Source organism: Podarcis pityusensis, assembly GCF_964106645.2.
Source record: "Podarcis pityusensis genome assembly, chromosome: 6".
NCBI lineage: Eukaryota > Metazoa > Chordata > Lepidosauria > Squamata > Lacertidae > Podarcis > Podarcis pityusensis.
In genome coordinates, this window is record NC_138030.1 from 93,102,741 (window position 1) to 93,124,167 (window position 21,427).

At 47.8% G+C, this 21,427-nt stretch overlaps 1 protein-coding gene and 1 long non-coding RNA gene across 4 annotated transcripts; both read left to right on the forward strand.

The window, feature by feature from the left end:
* On the forward strand, positions 1 to 1,975 carry LOC308480663. Its single transcript, XR_013988202.1, has 2 exons — positions 1 to 124; positions 1,428 to 1,975. It is a non-coding gene; the product is annotated as an uncharacterized lncRNA (long non-coding RNA).
* Positions 1,976 to 4,705: 2,730 nt separating this feature from the next.
* Positions 4,706 to 19,428, forward strand: TOR3A (torsin family 3 member A). 3 transcript variants are annotated; one of them, XM_081012262.1, is made up of 8 exons: positions 4,706 to 4,845; positions 4,972 to 5,042; positions 7,724 to 8,005; positions 9,419 to 9,520; positions 13,122 to 13,387; positions 13,967 to 14,142; positions 15,548 to 15,672; positions 17,932 to 19,428. In XM_081012262.1, exons 3-8 carry the CDS (start codon positions 7,837 to 7,839, stop codon positions 18,180 to 18,182), a joined length of 1,089 nt encoding a protein of 362 aa, XP_080868388.1. In that variant the 5' UTR covers positions 4,706 to 4,845; positions 4,972 to 5,042; positions 7,724 to 7,836; the 3' UTR covers positions 18,183 to 19,428. The 3 variants fall into 3 exon arrangements, with proteins under 3 accessions (XP_080868388.1, XP_080868386.1, XP_080868387.1); XM_081012260.1 differs by lacking the exon at positions 4,706 to 4,845 and having other exon boundaries at positions 4,852 to 5,042; XM_081012261.1 differs by lacking the exons at positions 4,706 to 4,845; positions 4,972 to 5,042 and having other exon boundaries at positions 7,248 to 8,005.
* Positions 19,429 to 21,427: the final 1,999 nt, after the last annotated feature.

Sequence of the window (21,427 nt, forward strand, 5' to 3'; positions counted from 1 at the left end):
CAAAAGTGGGTGCTGTCTGCTACGAAGGGCTGCATCATTCCCATTTTAACCAGAACCAGTGTCTTCAGGGGTTCCTGCTCTCTAGCTAAGGACACAAGTGGACCTGATGCTGTTTATGCAATTAGTTCTTTTGAAAATAAATAGCATCTGTTGAGCCCCAATGCAGATTGGAATTGAGGCATAGGGCTGGGGAGCTTTAACAATAGGCTGCCAGTTTTGATCAGGGGGATCCCCACAGTGCTTTGTGGATTAAATTTTTATAAGCAGCGAAATGGTGGCCTTTGCTACATGTCCAGTTTTAGGTTTCTTGCATTCCTCACTGATGATTACTACAGCGATTTGGAGGGCAAATGCAGTTTGTGTTGAAGAACCTAGAGAGTGTGTTGGCTTGCAATGATCATGCTGCTCCACTGAAAACGCTGGTTTACTTTGTGAGACAGCCTTGGGTGGGTGGTGTGCTTAGAGCTACAGAAGGAGGGACTGTGTCATTGTGAAAAACAATACCCCTATATTGCTGACTGCTCACTGTGTAGTCTATAATCTGGAGCTTTTCTCTCAGCCGCCCTAAAGTGCATTTCTGACATGTTCTAAGAGTGCAAAGGAGTGGGTGCTATATACTAGCGTAGGCACATAGGGGAAATGCAAGTTTTTTGTGTTCTTGAGCTGATGTCCTTGGTATTGTCCTAAATTTGGTGCCCTAGTAAATTTTAGGTGTTGGCGGCTTTTCTCATGCCATCTAACTGCAGCAAAAATTAAAAAGAAACTTAATTCTGATTTATACTGAAGAAAACAGCTTACGTGATAAGTGTGCTAATTTTAATCAGTACTTTGATATGACCCAAGTGTATTGCCATTTAGCTAAGCCATGTGTTCCATGTTTATTTGACTAAGGTGGGTGTGCCATTGATAATTTTTGTGGATTTTGGGGGAAGTGCCACCTGGATTGAATATTATGAACAGTAGTTTCAAGATGCCAAACGTCAAGTACAGTATTTAATGTGGTTCAAAACTTTAAAAATTCACTGAAACAGTATCCACTTTTGGAGAAAGATGAGGAAATACGAGCATCTGAATTTGGATCAACATCCTGTGTAAGCTCTGAAGGAGTCTGATAAGTACCCTTAACAAACACACTGTTTTTAGAGGCTACTCACTTGCAGGTTCTAGATAGAGGTGTGAGGGAGATTTCTGTTCCTAGAACATTACAAACTATATGTGCAGATTGTAGTATCGCTAAATCAGTGTTAACATGGTAGACTCATCCATTCCAAAAAGCTTTTTGCTTTTGTTTTTAAATTGTCTATGATGGCATTGTAATTGTCATTATAAGATGGCCGGGATCCACCCAAAGAATTTTCATCGCATTGTGTCCTTTTCTGCTGCTTGTTTAAAGAGAACCCCCCCTCCCCCCAAACCTCCATCTTCAGAATATAATTTGAGAATTTTATCAAATTATCTTGTCTTTGGGAAATACGTGTACTTTTTTCTAAGGGGGACGTGTGGGAAGATCAGTATACTAATTGTAATCAACCTCATGCTTTGGGACTGAATCTGTGAATGTAAACTGAATGGGCACAACATGGTTGCAGATCTCTTGCGAATGATCTACACAACTGATTGTAACCTTTGTACCTCTGCGACGAGGCATCCTGTTAATCTGGAAGGTGCTGGATTGCAAGGCTGTAGTTTTCCTCTTTCTCAGAGTGAGCAATGGAAAAAATTTCTTGCACAGATGGTGGTGAGAAGAGGACAAACTGTACCTGACACTGAAATGGTCTTCCCAACCCTCACTTGCATCTTTTGTAATAGGGAGAACATTGTGGGTCAGGGAAGGTTGTTGATCGTGGGCTATAGAATTGTTAACCGATTCCAAAATGTATCGAACTGTCTGTTGTGACCTATTCTGTTACTTGCAAGGGATTATGTGATCTATACTGTACTACAGAAATTGAAATATATTTTGCTATCCATGAAACTTGTCTGTCTGCCTGCATTCATTCCAGCCTTGATGTACTGCACCTAGACAACGAACTGGTTGAAAGTGTGGTACAGTGGTACCTCGGGTTACATACGCTTCAGGTTACAGACACTTCAGGTTACAGACTCCACTGACCCAGAAATAGTACCTTGGGTTAAGAACTTCTGCTTCAGGATGAGAACAGAAATTACGCGGCAGCGGCACGGCAGCAGTGGGAGGCCACATTAGCTAAAGTGGTGTCAGGTTAAGAACAGTATCAGCTTAAGAATGGACCTCTGGAACGAATTAAGTACATAACCAGAGGTACCACTGTATTCTCCATTCTATGTTTTTGTTTTATGGTGTATTTTGTATTCTCTTTTTGTATTTTTCTGCTGTGAACCGCCCTGGGATTTTGGGATGAAGGGTCAGCTACAAATCTAAATCATCATCATCATGATCATCTATGCGCATCTGTGGTGTGCATTGAGACGTGGGATTTGCAAGAAAATGTTGCAGCGTGCTGTTCAGTGTGCCAGTCCAGCAGGGCTTCAGCCATTATCATTTAGTTTCCCCTTCGATTTTCTCTTTCTCTGCTCCCCTCCCCACACACTCAGCATTCTATGCCCACCGGGGTTCCGCCTTGAATAAAATTGGGGGGGGGCAGGTAAGCCCCACCCTGCAAAACTGATCACATAATGTGGTGCACGCACACCATTTGAATGCCCATCAACTGGGGGGTGGAGGTGGCCACCTCAAATTTTGGGGGTAGTGAAGGGACTTTCGCCCTTAGGCGTAGGCTCCCATGATGCCCACCAAACAGGCTGAGTTTGCCCTGCGATGATTCCCCTTTTCCAGGCAGAAGTGATAGATGCTTTTATATGTAACCCATCTAAGGGTCCATCTGGATTCACAGCAGAACCTAGCATGAAGAGTAGGCCTTTATAAACCAGTCACCTATCCCTAAATGGGAGGTTGGGGGGTGGGCTATGGTGAAAAGGGTTAAAGATAACCCGCTGATAATTTTTGCAGGTTTCAAGGGTGAGGTGAATAGCAGTGGAGAGATCAGGGCAAAACCCTGGTGTGTCCTCCAGTGTTGCTATCCCTACACTGCAGTTTGGGGGACAGGGTGGGGCAGAGCCCTGGAGGACCCAGCAATACCCTGTGTTTTATCTCTATTGCGCTTGGAGGGTAGGAGGGTCCCAAAAGCAACCCGGGTCATGCTCTCTGCCTTGTCAAATGCAGGGAGGGGGCAAGACCGGGCCTTTTTCCTGCTGGAACTCCCCAGAACTCAGTTCTGGCACCTCTCCAAGGCATAGCTGTCAACTTTTCCCTTTTCTTGCGAGGAATCCTATTCGGAATAAGGGAATTTCCCTTAAAAAACGGGAAACGTTGGCAGCTATGCTCCAAGGGACACCATGGCCAATTCTAAGGGAACGAAGAAGGCGATCCTGGCCAGTTCCGGCACCTCTCTTTCCAGAAAAATATCCCTGGGCAAGACTCACATAATTACAACTGATAGACATCAAGACTGGCATCTGTTCGATCTTAGTAAAAGCAACAACTGCTCAGTAGGCAGGTCTCAGGAAAGATTTTCCACTGCATGCTGCAGTTATGGCATTACCCCCTCATAAAATTAGGGGACCGCAGGCGAGTGTGGGGTGGCGACATTGAGTAGGGTAAGGCGTGGGGCTGCAGCAGGAGCGATCTTCTCCAGCCCCTCCGATCCCAGAAAGGGCCACTCCGCCTTCCTTAAGTCGCCCCTCGGCTGTCAGCTGCATTCACAGCCATGGGCTCTACTGACCGGCAAGGGGACACAAAGCACTTTCTAAATTTGCATTCATTCTAGCCTTGATGTACTGCACCTAGACAACGAACTGGTTGAAAGTGTGGTACAGTGGTACCTCGGGTTACATACGCTTCAGGTTACAGACGCTTCAGGTTACAGACTCCACTAACCCAGAAATAGTACCTTGGGTTAAGAACTTTTGCTTCAGGATGAGAACAGAAATTGCGTGGCGACGGCGCGGCAGCAGTGGAAGGCCCCATTAGCTAAAGTGGTGTCAGGTTAAGAACAGTATCAGCTTAAGAATGGACCTCCGGAACGAATTAAGTACTTAACCTGAGGTACCACTGTATTCTCCATTCTATGTTTTTGTTTTATGGTGTATTTTGTATTCTCATTTTGTATTTTTCTGCTGTGAACCGCCCTGGGATTTTGGGATGAAGGGTCAGCTACAAATCTAAATCATCATCATCATGATCATCTATGCGCATCTGTGGTGTGCATTGAGACGTGGAGTGTGTCTGTTCAGTGTGCTAGTCTACTGACCGGCAAGGGGACACAAAGCACTTTCTAAATTGGGTTTTACTATTCGTACCATAGCTGTCCACTTCCCCCTTTTTTCAAGGGAAATCCCCTTATTCCCAATAGGATTCCTCGCAAGAAAAGGGACAAGTTGGCAGCTCTGCTTGGACTCAGCGACTATAAAAGGGACCCCTCCCTCTGCGCGCGTGTCCTTGGCCTGGAAGGGAGGCGGACACGTCACTGCCCCTCCCTTTCTTCTCTCTCTTGGGCGCAAGCGCGGCGGACCGGCCTTCTCTGGCGCGCATGCTCCGTTGCTTCTTAGGGCAAGGACCCTTCCCGGCTCCTATCGCCGTTGTCAAGGCGTCTAACTCGGTGCCTTAAAACAAAACAAACAAAACAACCTTTCTAAAATGGGGCGCGTGGGAGAGAAGCGGGCGGATAGCGGGGATGAAAGCAGGGAGCGCCTGGCGCAAGTTCTGGGCGGAAGCGGCCTCTGCCCTGTCAGGCGCTGAGAGGGACGCCTGCCAGAGGGGCGCGGTTCCCATGGCAACAGACGCCGACGGGGAGCGCGCGGAGAGAGGTAAAGGGGGCGCCGCTTCTCCTCCGCTTCTCCCCCCGAGATGCTCCGGGCGGGGCGGGGGGGGCGAGGGAAGGGAGAAGGGGAGCTGCCCGGGAGGCCATTCACACGTGCGCCCTTCCCTCTCAGGACAGCGGGGTCGCCATGCAGCGGGCGGACTGAGCCTCCGGCAGCCCCGAGGCCACGAACCTTCTGCGGAGGTGAGAGCGGAGAAGGGGGATCAGGACCGGATCCAGAGCCCCTCGGAAGGCAGCAGGCCAGGGGGGCCAGACTCCCGACTCCGCTCAGCCCTGGCCAGGGAGGAGGGGAGAGGCAGCCCCAAAAAGGTGCGGGCTGGGGAAACGGGGCTCGGGGGGTTCTACTCGGGTGTATTCTCAAAGCAAAACACAGAGCACTAAAAAAGAAACAAAACAGTCCGACCAAATGTCCTCACACTATTCCCTATTCTTCAGTGCTCCCTCGTCTTGCCGTTTTCCCAAATCTACTGACCATTTCAAAACAGATACATGTCAGTATTCATGCCTCTCTCTACTCAGTTTTACAGGGAAAAGGTGGTCTGAAACGGAGTGTATCTTGATGGCAAGTGACTCTCTACCTCAGGAGTCCAACTTCTTCCTTGTAAATGGGTTAACGGCCACAGATGGAGCAGCTTGCAGCGCAAGCAGAAATGTAGGAACACAGTGTGCAATTTATATCCTTTCCCCCAGGCTAGCATACCTTCTTAAACAGAGTCTGAAATTGAATCACGTCCATTGCAGTCATACAGTCTATCTATGTGTGTTATATATCCCTTCCAGATATATGCAGCAGCCAACAATCTGAGTCAGTGAGCAAGCCAGCCAAAATCAACATATCAGCATGTCTGCAAACAAAGGACTCGCTCCAGTGCTGCCATTTACATTATCTCAGCCAGAAGTTAAGAACTTACTCTGAAAGTAACACCACAGAAACTAGCGCTGATATGCCCAGGAACCTCACCAAAATGCTGGAGAGGCTGCACCTCCACATGTGGTGGGAATGCCCCAAAATCCAACCCTTCTGGACAACAGTCATACAATAAATATGCAAAATAACTAAACAGATATTAGAAGTCACCCCAGAACTGGCCCTACTGAACATCTTACAAGATAATAATGCCCAATCACACTATAAAAAGCTCATAACACACTTACGCTCAGCAGCATGAAGCATCATAGCCGGACATTGGAGAGACCTGTCAAGGGTAAACATGGACCACTGGTATCAAATTGTATGGGAAATGGCCTTACTAAAAAAGCTAACCAATAAACTGAAGCTGACACAGGGACAGATAGAAGAGGACTCCATCACCCCAGTATGGCTCCTCTTTAGCACATACACTGCCCAACAAGACAGCAACAAGAATCCACCAACAGCATGTGAATCAATATGGCTAACTTGACCCATACACACAAACAAATCTCTGCAGCCAACCAAAGACAACCAACCACATCCTGGGCCACCCCACCCCCCTCTTCTCAACCTTATACTGCACACAACACTTAATATCACACAATAAATGTAACTGATCTGTAGAAAACACAACCTGAAGACTGAATCTTCCAGAGGGTGATCTGCAGCAAGCCCAGTGGTCAGGGAAATGGTGGGAGGTGTGGTACTGTTACAAAGGTGGTGCACCACCCCAAATTTCTCCCAAGCAGTAGGAAGATTCCAAGGGGTCCCAGGCACTCACCCAGGGTTGTGTTTCCTTTGGGAAAAACTTTAGGAAATATGCGTTATTTTACACATATTAGCACCTGGAGTATTCAGTGGAGGGGCTGCAGAGGTTACAGCAGGTATAGGCAAACTCAGCCCTCCAGATGTTGTGGGACTACAACTCACATCATCCCTAGCTGACAGGACCAGTTGTCAGGGATGATGGGAGTTGTAGTCCTAAAACATCTGGAGGGCCGAGTTTGCCTATGCCTGGTTTACAGCATTCTCATCTGAATAAGTTCTTGCCCTGATGGTTTTCATTTATGTGTTAGTGGCAGAACCACCATCTCCTTCTGCCTGACGGAAAAACAAGCTTAGCCTGTTTGCTCACCATGATTATCAAAAGTTCTGCTTAAAACCCCAACACCCAAAAGTTCTGCTTAAAACCCCAACACCCAAGAATCTAGAGGGGAAAACCTTGCACCTGGGGTTGCGGTGGGGAAGGGGCCCTGTTCCCTCGCTAACTCATAGCAGTACAAAACACCTTGGCTGCCCCTGTGTTAGCCTGTTGCAGCAGAACCAACAAGGAATCTTCTAGTAGCCTAAAACTGATTTTGGCAGGAGTTGTCATGGACCTTAGTCCTCTTCGCTTTAGCTTTGTCTGTGCTCGTTGATTTTTGTTCGGGGTTTTGAATAGAGATGCTAGGCAAAAGAAAGGAGTGTGCATACCTTGGGAATGATGATGGCTTCAATCCATCCTCCCCCGCTGATTCTCCGAAGAAATACAATAAAGCTGTCACATGTCTCTATCGTTGCCCTGTGGGAAACAGATTACAGGAGCATTTCCTCTCTGACTTAAGCTTTGCTGTGTGTCTCTCCCAGTGGTCTAGCTAGAAAGCATGTTGCAACTGTGTTTGCATAGGCAGGTCCTTCCTCAGTGTCCGTGTGTCGTCACAAGTAAACAGGCTGTACCCAAGGAAACCCCAATGGGAAGCAGATAGGAAGTGAGGTCACTGTTCCCGGCAAGCAGATTAGGAAGTTAAGTAGCTGCAGGGCTAGGTTTGGTCACAGCAGCTGCCAGAACAAGGCGAAGGGAACCGGCTTTGTGGCTAATGTGCTCCTGTCACCCTCCTTCCCAGCGCCATGGTGTGCAGGGCTTTGCATCACAGCCCTTTGCTGTGTTTCTGCCTCTGCTTTTTGCTGACAGGAGCACAGGGGCAGGCAAGGCAAAGCAAGCCTTGGGAGCGCAGAGACGCAGCTCAGAGCTCAGCCTTGCAGGGCAGTGAACACTACGAGCGGCTGAGGAATCACCTGGGGACCATGAGGGCCCTGTCCAGGAGATATTGGCAGCTCCTGGCCTGCCGGCTGTGGCAGGAGGACTGCGAAGAAGAAGTGGCAGAGAAGAATGAGAGAATGAGGACAGTGATGATGGAGGAGGAGGAGGAAGAAGAGGAAGAAAAAGGAGGCACGGTCATCGTGGAACACCAAGGTAAAGAGATGTCACAGCCTTTCCTCTTCTTCCCCGACAGTTGCTACTGCACAGATTAAAGAGGCAGCTACCGCTTCTTAGAATTTAGCTCACTGAGCAAGGAAGAATATGTGTGCATGTAGTGGATGGTCTGAGCGGTCTCTCAATTCTTAGTTTTGAGCCACATATTAAGACTGCAATCCTATACTCACTTCTCTGTAGTGAGTCCTGTTTTAACCTAGTGGGACTTACTTCTAGCATTGCACTGCGTGCTAGTCTCCCTGTGAGTATTGTGTTTCAGAGCTGTGTATTATGATCGGGGTTAGGGGTTCGTTGCTTTTTAAAACCTGACTTTTAATCATTTTCATATGTTCATCCTGATGTTGTTTTGCATATATTGTACATTGCACTGCACACTTTATAAGGGGAGCAGTGATTACTGTAAGCAAACAACGACCTAATTTGGCTCTGGATAATATCACTCCTGCCTCCAAAAAGTGGCTAGCAGAAATTTAAAAGAGCATATGAAAAGGCAAGTTTTAGTATATAGTCTTCTTTTTCTGTTAATGGATGCCTTTTATTACACAGGTTTATGATTTTTGTAGTGGTTTGTAGGTTCCCTTGAATGCAAGGATTACAGAAATAAATCTGGCTAAGAAAGTTTATATAGAATCCTGAACCATCCAAATCTCACCTTACCTTGGGCTCTGCACTGCAGTCTCCTCAGTTGAGCTAGGCTGCACAAGCTGGAGAGTAAAGTGGCAAAATCCTGTGTAGAGTGGGTCTTACTACTTCAGGCAGCAGGTGCACACTTTTTAAAGTATGTTACCTCATCCGTAGCCTGAAGTGGTAAAGTCCTTGGCAGGGCATTCCCATCTCCTCCTGCTGCATGCCAGAACAGGCCATTCTTAGTTGTCATACTTCTCAAACACCTGTGATGATAAATAATTGGATGGTGGGGGAGGCCACCCACAGATATGGGAAAACTACAGACTGCTTGAGTCTCTTGCTGGACTAGCAGAGGTCTTCACATGTGTTGTTGCTTCTTAATAATGAAAGCCCTAGATGCCTTTTATTAGCACAGTGCGGCATCCAACAGAAGTGCTAGCAAGGACGTCCGAGGGAGTGGAGCTGAAAGCTTTGGGGAAAAAGGCAAGAGCAGACAAGTGTCTCTCGCGCCTGCCCTCAAACCCTTGCCATTTCTGGTACCATCAATGGAAGTTGGTGGGGAGAGTGCATCAGTGGCAGAGGTTGCTTTGGGCAAGCCCATTTCAGACACACTTCTTCCATCAAGAACGGCCAACTACACAAAATAGTTGTGAGGATGAATGCAGGGCAGGGGTGTGGGTGGTGGACAGACATGACCTGCTTGAGTCGTGGGCACTGAGGTAGCTCCCGGCTTTCTTTCCCAAAACTGGCTTGGCTTTCTCCTAGGGTGGAGCTTGCCCATGGTGAGGGAGATCGTCTCCAGCTGGTACTGCAGCTTTGGCAAGTGTTGCGCAACGGGAGACTGCAGAGTGACCAACAACATCACAGGTGAGGACTGTGTTTCACCTGGCACCCTGCGTATTTCACATACGCCCTGCATGAACTGCCTTCGGGACACTGGCACCTGGTGCCCATCAGAGCTGCTGGGGCAGCCCAGCCACTAAGGAGGTCATGTGGGGTTGGGGTGGGCAGGGGCAAGGCCATAGGTGCAAGGCCAAGGAGGTCAGATTTCCTCCCCATCCTGCCTTGCAAGGACAGTCTGGACACTGAAGCATTGCAGTCGTACTAATACTTAACACCGATGTCAACATAAAAATGAGGGTAAGACCCACAGTACAAGTGGAGCTCATCTCAGAATAAGATGCAGACAATTCCATTAGTAAACACAGCTAAGTCTGTCCTGTAAAATAGCTAGAAACGCCACAAAGCAAGCGCTGGTTTATTTCACTTGTCTGAGAATAAATCATGTTAAGGCTACACTCCTACACCAAAAATGAGGATGACAACAATAGTAATGGTAATCATCATCATTAATGAAGAGTGTAAATAGAAAAACATTTGCTCCCAACAAAAATAATGAACACATTTATTGTGTTCTGGCTAGAGTGGGTTTTTATGCCACAAAAGTCATGTCTACTCAGAAGAAAGTGCCAAGGAAGTGGGGCTTAGGATAGCAGCATAAACTGCAACTCTAATTTTCTCTGTTTAATCCTGTGAGTGCTGGTGAGTAAGAAGTTCTAAGTCCCCAAAATAACTCTCAGATAGAAAGAAGCCTAGCAGATAAAAGGCACCCTGGAAATGTTCAGCTGGAAATGTTCAGCCTCTTACAGGTGAAGAAAAACTACATTTTTCAGAAATGCAGATGTACTCCAGATGTTGTTGAACCCGAGCCCCAGCCAGTGGGGTCAGTGATCAGGAATGATGGGAGTTGTAGTTCAGCTACATCTGGATGGCTGTTTCATAGGATACCCACGTCTATTTTGAGTCTCACAATGAAAGAATTAAGCACAACCCAGCCTCTCTCACTAAAACCTGTGGATTATATAAAAAAATCTTAAATTATGACTATCATTTTCGGGATAAAATAGGAAAGATTCAAAATTCCATACCCAGTTACATGGAAGTAAGTCCCACTAAATTCAGTGGGGGTCACTTCTGCGCAGACATGTTATAGAGTTGCACAGGAAGACAGAACTCTATTGTGAGGAAGCACCAGCATATTTTTTTTTTGGGGGGGGGGGGGAGATTCCAGACCTGAACCCTTTTGCCGTATTTCCTGCCTGCAAGAAGAGACCACTGCTCTCATTGTGCAAAATCAGGGATTCCCTTGCTCCAGTAGAGGTTTCTCCTCATTGCACGACAAACTGGAGGGTGGGCGAGTAAGGAGCATTTGCCTAGGACTGACTACATGCAAAGTAACCTGCCCTGCCAATTCCCAGCTAAATAGATTTTGGGAGGTGCTTTCCTCCAGAAGCCCTTGACCTCAGGATCAAACACACTACAAGCCCTGCCATCTCTCTCTCCCTCTGTTGAGCAAATATAAAGGGAATCCTCCTCTCACTGATAAGGAGGGATTGAAGGAGAGGCCTGCCGTTTTTTGAAAACTGTTTCCTCACCCTGCCAACCAAGCCTCCATAACTCAGTTGGTTAGTGTGTGGTGCTGATAACGCCAAGGTTGCAGGTTCGATCCCTGTATGGAACAGCTGCAAATTTATGCACTGCAGGGGTTGGACTAGAGGGTCATCAGTATCCCTTCCATCTCTACAATTCTATGATTCTATTTCTCTCCCTCTGTTGTTGTTGTTTAGTCGTTTAGTCGTGTCCGCCTCTTCATGACCCCCTGGACCAGAACACGCCAGGCACTCCTGTCTTCCACTGCCTCCCGCAGTTCGGTCAAACTCATGCTGGTAGCTTCGAGAACACTGTCCAACCATCTCGTCCTCTGTCGTCCCCTTCTCCTTGTGCCCTCCATCTTTCCCAACATCAGGGTCTTTTCCAGGGAGTCTTCTCTTCTCATGAGGTGGCCAAAGTATTGGAGCCTCAGCTTCAGGATCTGTCCTTCCAGTGAGCACTCGGGGCTGATTTCCTTCAGAATGGATAGGTCTGATCTTCTTGCAGTCCATGGGACTCTCAAGAGTCTCCTCCAGCACCATAATTCAAAAGCATCAATTCTTCAGCGATCAGCCTTCTTTATGGTCCAGCTTCTCTCCCTCTAAGCCCCTTATTTATTTTCCCTCCCCACAAAAGAACCACCATAGATAATGAAATAAGTATCAAGTCTCTGCCTGTATGTAGCTGGCACATTTTATCATGTCACGCAAATAAAACAAAACATGATAATGGCTAGCTAGCCAGCACTCACAAACATTCTCTTCTCCTCATCCATCAAAATGCAAGGTAGGACTTAGAAAAAGCCCCCACCCCATGCCCAAAGACTGCCAAGTCATTGAGGGGTGAATTAAAACCATTTTCATCCCTTCTGCGTCCTCCCCATGAAATCTTTCCCTCCTCCCACCCCCAAAATAATATTTTATTGACTCACAAAACAAGTTGTTTCCACACTCATTTGTCTCCTTGCCTTCTGCGCCACATATTGATGTGGGCTGATGTACTCTTGGTCTCTCACACACTCAGGAACGTCAACCAGTTGATGTTATGAAAGCAGCAAGGCTGCTTTTGGCTTAACTCAACGGGGCTTGCAGCAGTGGAGGGAAAAGATGGTTGTGCAAACTCAGGAAGAACCTATGGTTGTGACTGGGCTTCAAAGACAAAGCCCAGCTGATTTGGTAATGCTAATTGTGTTGCATGTTAACTCCTGTACGCTGATTGGCTGGATTGCCAATCAGGTTGGGAAAGCACACCTGGTTTACCATTTGCCTCCTACATCCTAACAGCCTGGGAATGGCAGTGAACTTGCTGTTGAGGTTTTGGCCAACAAGTGAGTAGTTTCCTCAGAGCTTTCTGTGGCTACAAATAACCCTTGTAAAACACAAAGGCTCCAATTCAGCTGAAATCAGCTGCAATTAAATCCCAAGGAAATAAAGGGACAAGGTTTTCATTATTAACTTTGTCCCACTGGGAGCAATGGGCCCTAATTCAATTGCATTTTAAAAAACCCAAAGTGGAGATTCTCAAATGAAGCCTGTTGTGGTCTTTCATCTTTTTAGGACAGAACAGATACCCCTTTGAATATCTCAAGTTGTCTAGCAATACAAATGATTCTGTGACAAAGAAAGCTGGGGGAATTATACAAATTTGCCAGATCTCCTCTTATTTTGCATGAATTAGTCTGCTGCTGTTCTTTTAACTATTTTACATTTATCCTCCTGCTGCTAATCACTGGTAAACTCAAGAGATTACAAAACTCATAGAAACACCATTACTAACCACTGGAAGCCTATTTTCTGCTCACCTGCCCTTGCCCAGTTTCCCAGCAGTAATGGTGTAACTTGTTTAAAGGAAGATGAAGGTCTTTGAAAGGTGGAGTTTGTGACTTCTCTACAGTTCTATGGAATCATCACACACTTGCACCCAGAGACCTCCTCTTAAGGGATGAATTTCTAGCAATACTGCCCTCCTTCCATTGTGCCTTTTCTCTCAACCAAAAAATGATATGCAAAGGATTTCCTGCCCTTTTATTCACCACCAGGGTTGGAGCTGGAGCTGGGCAGGCGACTCCACGGGCAACACTTAGCAAAAGATGTTGTCCTGAAAGCTGTTCAAGGCTTCCTGGAAACCCCTCAGCCAGAGAAAGCCTTGGCCCTTTCCTTCCACGGCTGGTCTGGCACAGGCAAGAACTTTGTGGCCCGGATAATGGCAGAACACCTTTACCAGGATGGCTTGAAAAGCGACTGTGTCAAAGTCTTCATCTCACCATTTCACTTCCCTCATTCCAAGTATGTGGATATTTACAAGGTGAGGGGAATTTTTCTCAGAAGATAATTAACCAGTGTACTGATTGTTTTGATGTCTCAGTGTTGAATGAGTGTCCCTCTTTGCTCCTCAATTCTTAACTTTTGTAAAGTGCCATCATAGAACTGTGGCAGAATTCTAACCTTACAGTGCAGCCTCCCTCCCCTCCCAAATCACCTTTTGTCTGCATTTGCCTACATCCCACCCCCAAGGTGATGTGTCTTGTAATTAAAACCATTTTGTGCCACTCAGCTTTTTATTTATGATTTTATGCTGGCTTCATGACATGACTATCTTTCTTTTTAGTTGCTCAGTTTATTGGCTTCAAGTTTTTATTGTTTGATAGCTTGTACTGCAATAACTGGCCATGCAAGGTTTATTCCTTAAAACAGGGGAGGAGGAGACCCTGCAGTCCTTTAGATTTTGCTAGACAACCACCACTTTCTTCTCCGACCATTGACTGGGGCCGATAGGAACTGGAGTGTAGCAAAATCCGGAGAACCAAAGGCCCTCCTCACCCTGCCCTAAAAGGTGGGGAATCAATCTTATTAAATTCATTTCCTGTCTCCTTTGGCCGCTCAGGTTCAGCTCGCAAAACAGATCAGTGGGACGGTCCAAGAGTGTGAGCAGTCACTGTTCATCTTTGATGAGGCAGAGAAGCTTCACAATGACCTCTTAGATGGCTTAAAACCCTACATGGATCACTACGACAGCATTGATACAGTGGATTACCGGAGATCCATCTTCTTATTCCTTAGGTGATTACCTCCCCTCTTTTTTTGTAGTCGATGTACCAAAGAGGGGTCTCTTTTTCCATATGTGAGTTTCCAATATGTGAGTTTGAAGAGAAGTTTATAAGCTTATTCAGGTGAAAACCTTGGGATGCATCCATCTGTCACAAGCAGTTCCTCTCCCTGCCATAGGTGACATGCTGCAGATCCTGAGGAAAACCTCCAGTGCTGGCCAGCTTAGCAGTTTGATGCAATAAGCAATATCTGCTGTGAAATATCCAGTGGGTTCCATCCCAAAATATGCAAGGGGAAGGACATGCATTTCCCAGTTTGGGGTGGGTGGGGGAAGAGTTGTATCAGTCTCAAAAGAAACTGCTTTTCTGAATCCGTATCCAAGGCGAGGCCTTTGAATCTCATTGAGAACTTTACCTACTCTCGCTGAAATCTGAATTGCTCTTGGTACTCATCCTTATCTACGAAAAAGAATGTGGAAATGTCTGTTTTGATAGCTTGTTGTCCCTTGATGTCTGGTACTTTGAAGCTATTGGGATTTGTGCCAGGTTTTTTTGCTGACTTTTGGGGGGTAGGGCCAAGAGTTGCATGCTGTGCAGCCTCTCCTGCAAACGCAGCTGGGGATTTGCTGACGTGCAGCTGCCCAGGACTAAGTCAACCTCCAGCCGGGGCAGTGGAACCATATCACTGCCATGTCCTCTGTCCTCCTGGCTGCATCCCCAATACAAAGGGGGATGTATTGCAATGGCTGAAGGTGCAAACAAGGTATTACTGGTTTAAAACTCCCTTCAGCCTTCATTTTCTCACCTGCAGGCCACGTTAAGTGCTCTGAGCACAGGCCAAGCTAGCTGTACCATTGCGTAGGCTGGTTCTCGTTTCCTCTGCGCAGGGGGTGGTCAGGTTGGCCACCACCAAGGGCACAGGCCTGGCAGGGGGAAATCATGCCTCTCCGCTCTGGCTCAGAGTGGCTAGGAGCCTGCCTGCTTGCCCATGCGCTCTCCTTGCCAAGGCTCGCAAGGGAGCCTAGCTCCACCTCTGCACCCTATGTGCTCCATGCTAGACTTTCCATGACCTTCAGGGTAGGGAAGGGGTCTACTGAAGCCAGGGAACAGGGCATGCCTCCTATCCCAAGTGAAGCCAGGAGACCAACCATTTCCAACATAAATTATTACACAGACAGCTCCTGGCGATTTTCTTAAGAGATGTAGCCGCCCCATGCAACCTGCTATAGCACCTTCTATTCTTACATCTGTGCATGGAAGTTAACTAGGACTTTCCCAAAGTTGCTGATCCCTGGTTTGGGACCTTTGTCACGATGGTTGAACGCAGAACAGGTTGTGTGGCAAAGTTATTTTCCCTAGCTGTGGCCTCCTCATTCTGTCGGTCCAACTCAAAAATAATTCTCTCTCTTCCCTCTCAGTAACACCGGCAGCAACATCATTAATGAGGTGGCGCTTGACTTCTGGCGCGCTGGTCGAGCCAGAGAGGAAATAACCATGGATTCCTTAGAACAGTACCTACGGACGGAGCTGCTGGAGTCCACAGGTGAGACGCCCCTTGATCCTGACACAGTAGGCAGGATTTGCGAAGTTCTCTTTCCCCGTAGGGTTCTAAGGGACTGCTTCACGCATCACCAAAGAACCAACATTTTCCTGTAGACACTGCATTGTGAACCTGTATCAAAGCATTTGTTGTAAAAACACATTCTTAACATGTGATAATGACTTACATGAAGGGTGGGGAAGCTCCAAGGTTGCGGAATTCGTCGAGATGGGGCTGATGGGAGCTGCACTCTCCCATCCCTGGTTTCAGTGTGCATCTGAAAATCCAAGGAGATGGCATATCCTGTCAAGGACGCATGCTGTGGTCAGCCAGTGTCTACTGACACATAATCCCCACAACAAAGTGAGCTCCCGTTGCTCTGTCCCAGCTCCTGCCAACCTAGCAGTTCGAAAGCACGCCAATGCAAGTAGATAAATAGCTACCTCTGTGGTGGGAAGGTAAACGGTGTTTTCGTGTGTTCTGGCTTACGTCACAGTGTTCTGTTTTGCCAGAAGCGGATTAGTCATGCTGGCCACATGACCCAGAAAGCTGTCTGTGGACAAAGGCCTGCGCCCTTGCAGGGCCGTCTTTACCTGGGGGTGCAAGGGGTGCAGGGCACCCAGGCACCGAATTCTGGGGGGTGCTAGGCGCCTGCTCTTCGGTGCCTCCATCTCCAGCGCCGCCACCACCAACTCTGAGACCGAGCAACAGCCGCCGCTGCCACTGCCCGGAGCCCCGGCCCAGGGAGGAGGACAAGGAAGGAGCACGGGAGAAAGTGGTGGCTCCCGCGGAGAAGGTCGGGGGGGGCGGCAGCAGCGGGGGCCATCACCACCCCTCGCAGCAGCAGTGCCTCAGGCCAAGTCCGAGTAGGGCTTGGCATCAAAGCAGCAGCCACTGGCGCAGCAGATACCTTGGGAGAAGCTGCGCCTGGAGGAGCAGGAGGCAGAATAGACAGCGAGGCAAGTCCCATCTCAGCCTCTCCCCTCCCTGCCCTGCAGAGCCGGCCTGCTGGAAAGGGGCAGCTCCTTTGCTCGCCCGTCCCAACAGACGGACCCTTCAGGCCGGCGAAGGGCCGCGCTATAACCCCTCCCCTGGCGCCGGGGGTGGGTCAGCTCCGCTCTTTTCCCGCCTGGGGAACCCGCCGCCCACCACGGTGCAGGTTTCTCTTCCTCCAGGCTGCCCTAAATTTGGGGGGGCTGGGCCGATCTTTGCATCCCGGCACCGCATATGCTAAAGACAGCCCTGCTCCCTCGGCCTGAAAGCGAGATGAATGCCGCAACCCCATAGTCACCTTTGACTGGACTTAACCATCCAGGGGTCCTTTACCTTTTTTTACCTTTACTGACACATAATGTCAAGAGCTCCTTTAGATAAAGCAGCGCTTGCTGGAGCAGCTATAAATTCACTGGAAATGTTAACTGCATTGCTAACATCCATGCTTCCTTCCCTGCGGGTGGCGCTGTGGGTTAAATCACAGTAAGAGCTGTTCGACAGTGGAATTTGCTGCCAAGGAGTGTGGTGGAGTCTCCTTCTTTGGAGGTCTTTAAGCAGAGGCTTGACAACCATATGTCAGGAGTGCTCTGATGGTGTTTCCTGCTTGGCAGGGGGTTGGACTCGATGGCCCTTGTGGTCTCTTCCAACTCTATGATTCTATGAGAGCCTAGGACTTGCCAATCAGAAGGTCGGTGGTTCGAATCCCCGCGACAGGGTGAGCTCCCGTTGCTCGGTCTCCGCTTCTGCCAACCTAGCAGTTCGAAAGCACGTCAAAGTGCAAGTAGATAAATAGGTACCGCTCTGGCGGGAAGGCAAACGGCATTTCTGTGCGCTGCTCAGGTTCACCAGAAGCGGCTTAGTCATGCTGGCCACATGACCCGGAAGCTGTATGCCGGCTCCCTTGGCCAATAAAGCGAGATGAGCGCCGCAACCCCAGAGTCGGTCACGACTGGACCTAATGGTCAGGGGTCCCTTTACCTTTACTTTTTATGCTTCCTTCCCACTGTCTCTCCTGCTCTTCCCCTTCCCTTGTCTCCTCCTGCTGCCAAAATTTAGACTGTTAAGATTCCTGGGACAGCATTCTATCTGTTTTGTTATTCCACTAAAGGCCACATACGCTGATGTTCCTGTACAAACAGCCCATGCCCAACTCAGCTAGGAAAGCAGCAGTCTTTCCTAGCCAGCTTCTGTGGCAACCTGGAGACACAATACCTTGGAGGAAAGGGAGGGAAATTGTCTTATGCACCCCTTCCACTTCTTTTCCTCCAGATGAGGGTTATGCCCACAACCGCCTTCTGGAAGACAATCTCATAGACTTCCTGGTACCCTTCCTGCCCTTGGAGTTCCGCCACGTGAAGCTGTGTGCCAGAGATGCTTTCCTTGCCCGGGGCCTTCAGTTCACCGAAGAGGCACTGGATGAGGTTGCAAGGATGATGGTGTTCGTCCCCAAGGAGGAGAAACTTTTCTCAGCCCAGGGCTGCAAGTCAGTCTCTCAGCGTATAAACTACTTCCTTCCCTGATGTTGTCGGAGTTTGGCTGCACAAAGGGCTGCAATGCAACCTGCTCTACTTCCTCTTCCACAGGGAGCTAGAGGTGTTTACTTCACTGACACCGGGCATTAAATCCCCTACAATGTGGGGGCTGCTGGACTGGGGAAAAGCAATAATTCTGAAGCCTGTGGAGGAACATGCATCAGCAAGTGAAGACATTGCCAATGAGTAGACACTATGCAGCAGGAATCAACATCAATGGTGCTGTTAAAAAGGACATTTTCATGTGCTGCTTTGGAATAAATGATGGGCATTTAGGCAGGTCCTGAGGCAGAGAAACTACAGCAGCAAGTAGAGTTGAAGGCTGCTTCCTTTTTGTCTTGAAGACTAAGATTTCTTTTGGCGGTTATCTGAAAGGAGACATGACATCCTCCTCTGCCCCTTTAGGGGTGTGACTGAATAAGGAGCTGGAATATTTGCTTACAATGCAAGAAATGCCTCCGAGTTATTGCATGAATGAGGGGACTTGCCCTGAACTTGGAGAGGTAGTACTTACCTTCACAGTACTTAATAATCGGCTTTTAAAGGATGCGGGGATACTGCAGCAAGTAATCTGCTGCAACGTTTTGGCTAATGTGCTTCCCTGTATATATGTACACTATGGAGAATGCACATTTGCAATTTTTGATTTTTAATCTGCTAAGGGACTTAAATCCAGGACACCATCAGGGTGTACTCAACTCAAAGTCTGTGTTTGTGTTGGATGGGTATGGGGTGGGAGGCAGCGACAAGTGCCAAAAGCTCAGCGCGGAAGTTGAGCAATAAAGCTTAGTCAATGGGAGATAAAAAGCAAACACTGTTTGCATGAGCCAGCGTTCACTGGTTTTGCAAACCTGCATCTTTATGAATTAAAACTTGGCACCGTTACCCATTTCTGCCACAATACAAAGCACAGGGTGGTCAAGCTTGGCATCCTGAGGTTGTTCTGGCCCACTTTGGACATACTTTAGAGAGTGCAGCAGCCTCACATTGGGCAGGTGTATCCTACTACTTAGCCCACCAGAAAGAGATGCAGTGCTTGCTTAGCAGGTAGGAACACAGGCCAGAATGATACAGGAATTTAGAAATGAGCTAACATTTCAAGCCTCCACACATAAGCCCTGGGCAAACATTAACCCATGCATGGATATCAACCAGTCCTAGAGGCAGCCTAAGCATGCCTGGTGGGTGAGGCTGGTACAATTTCATTTCCTCACAATGAAAACTTGCAAATTAATCCAAACTATTCTTCTGGTTTAGGGTGAGCAGCAGGAGAGGCTAACCCATGGCTTGTGCACTGAATCTAACTTCCTCTTGAGCTATTTTAGTGCCCTCAAGACCCTCAATAATTTGGTGCCAACCTTTTATTAGGTGGTTGTTGTTTTTGCAAACTGTTCTGCTCTGTTTACAGATAGGTAGCCGTGTTGGTCTGCCATAGTCAAAATAAAAAAAATCCTTCCAGTAGCACCTTTAAGACCAACTAAGTTAGTTCTTGGTATGAGCTTTCGTGTGCAAGCACACTTCTTCAGATACACTGAAACAGAAGTTGCCAGATCCTTCTATATAGTGAGAAGGTGGGGAGGGGTATTACTCAGAAGGGTGGTGGGAATGGGAGATTGGCAGATAGCTGAGATGAGCCTGCTGACGACTCTTAACGACTGTAATAAAACGACTGCTCTGTGCCATAGTCTGCTGTGGTGTGCAGCTTCCTCATTCTTGAAAACTTGCATCTGAAGCACTTGCTAAAAATAAAAGAGCAGGAACCACCCAAATCACCCTTTCTTCTGCACTGGAAAAGTCCCTCTTGCTCTCATGGTGAAGCAGAGCTGTAGAATCACTGCAGTGCTCTAAGAAGGCTGTCTTAATGCTGCAAGGTTGAGTGAGACGGAGAGAGGGCTCACCACAATTAAAGTTGAGACATGGCTATGGAAAGCCCAGGCATACAAGCTTGCTCATTGGGTCAGCACTTCACACATACTTGGGAAATGAACAGAAAAACACACTCCTGGCCCAAGCGCTGGTTGCTACAAGATGAAAACAATCGTCCAAGTCCTCTTCCATCACTCTGGTTCTTCTCCCTCTCTTGACAGGGAAAATAGCTTGTCATTAGTTGGTCTCTTTGCTTTACCAGCACATTATGGTTCTAGCTTATTAGAACAGAAATGTGCATTTTACTTCTCATAGGGCTGGAAAATCCAACTGCTTTCCTGAGCACAGACGAAGTGCGAGAGCCACAGCAGGAATGGGGGGCAACAATGACTTGACAGAGAAGCTTTAAAAGCCTCAAAGTACAATAGCTGGAAAGTGCACTGAGATAGCCCCCAAGATGAAGAGGTGGTCAGGCATTCTGCTACAGGAGGCACTTGTGGAAAACGCGGGGAGGGGGCAGAATTAACATGTTCAGACAACTTATCATTGTAAAAGCAACAAATCCATGTTTATCCCTTCTACAGAAGTAAAAGGTGAAAAAACCCGCACCACTACTAGTTTCTAATTATGAATTATTATAAACAACATTAAATTATTTGAACTGTAAAAATAATTCCAGGGTCGTCATTTCTGTTAACTCAAATTCGTTCTAAAAATAGTTGTCGCAAGAACTGCCGCTTGGCTTTGGACTTACCCATTTCTGGTTCTTCAGCCATGGTGACTTTGGCACATGGCTCCTACAGAGCTTGCAATGGGACAACATAGACTCTGAGACGTGGCAAACAGATCTAGCATTGGCATGTCCTGATGCTCCACAATTTGGCCGAAAACCTGTGGGTTCAATTGCCACTGCACCTCTGGCACCACTGAGTGGCAGAGCCAGTCTGCTACCACATTGTTGACTCTGGCCAAATACTCTGCTCTCAAAGACGCTAGATGCTTTTCTGCCCACATGAATGGTTTTTCTGCCTCTCAATTCTGCTTTTTTGACCAGGTCCTGGCCTCCTTGTTGACATAGGCATGGGCAGCAGTTTTGTAGGTCCACACCAGCAGGTGCTGATCCTAGAACATCCAAACAGAGGCCCTGAATCACTGGCTCCTCCAGGTGTGCTCCTCAGGTAATGACTGGCATCTGTCATAAGAACCAGCCTCCGTGGCTCCTGAAGACTTACTCCTGAAAAATGATGGGGGTGCAGTTAGCAGTGTAGCACCTCCTTCAACGTAGGAGGCATAGAGAGTAGTATCTGTTCTTTCTGGATGATCTAGTTCTGAAAGGGGAGCACTTGCTGCAGCAACCTGGAGTGAAG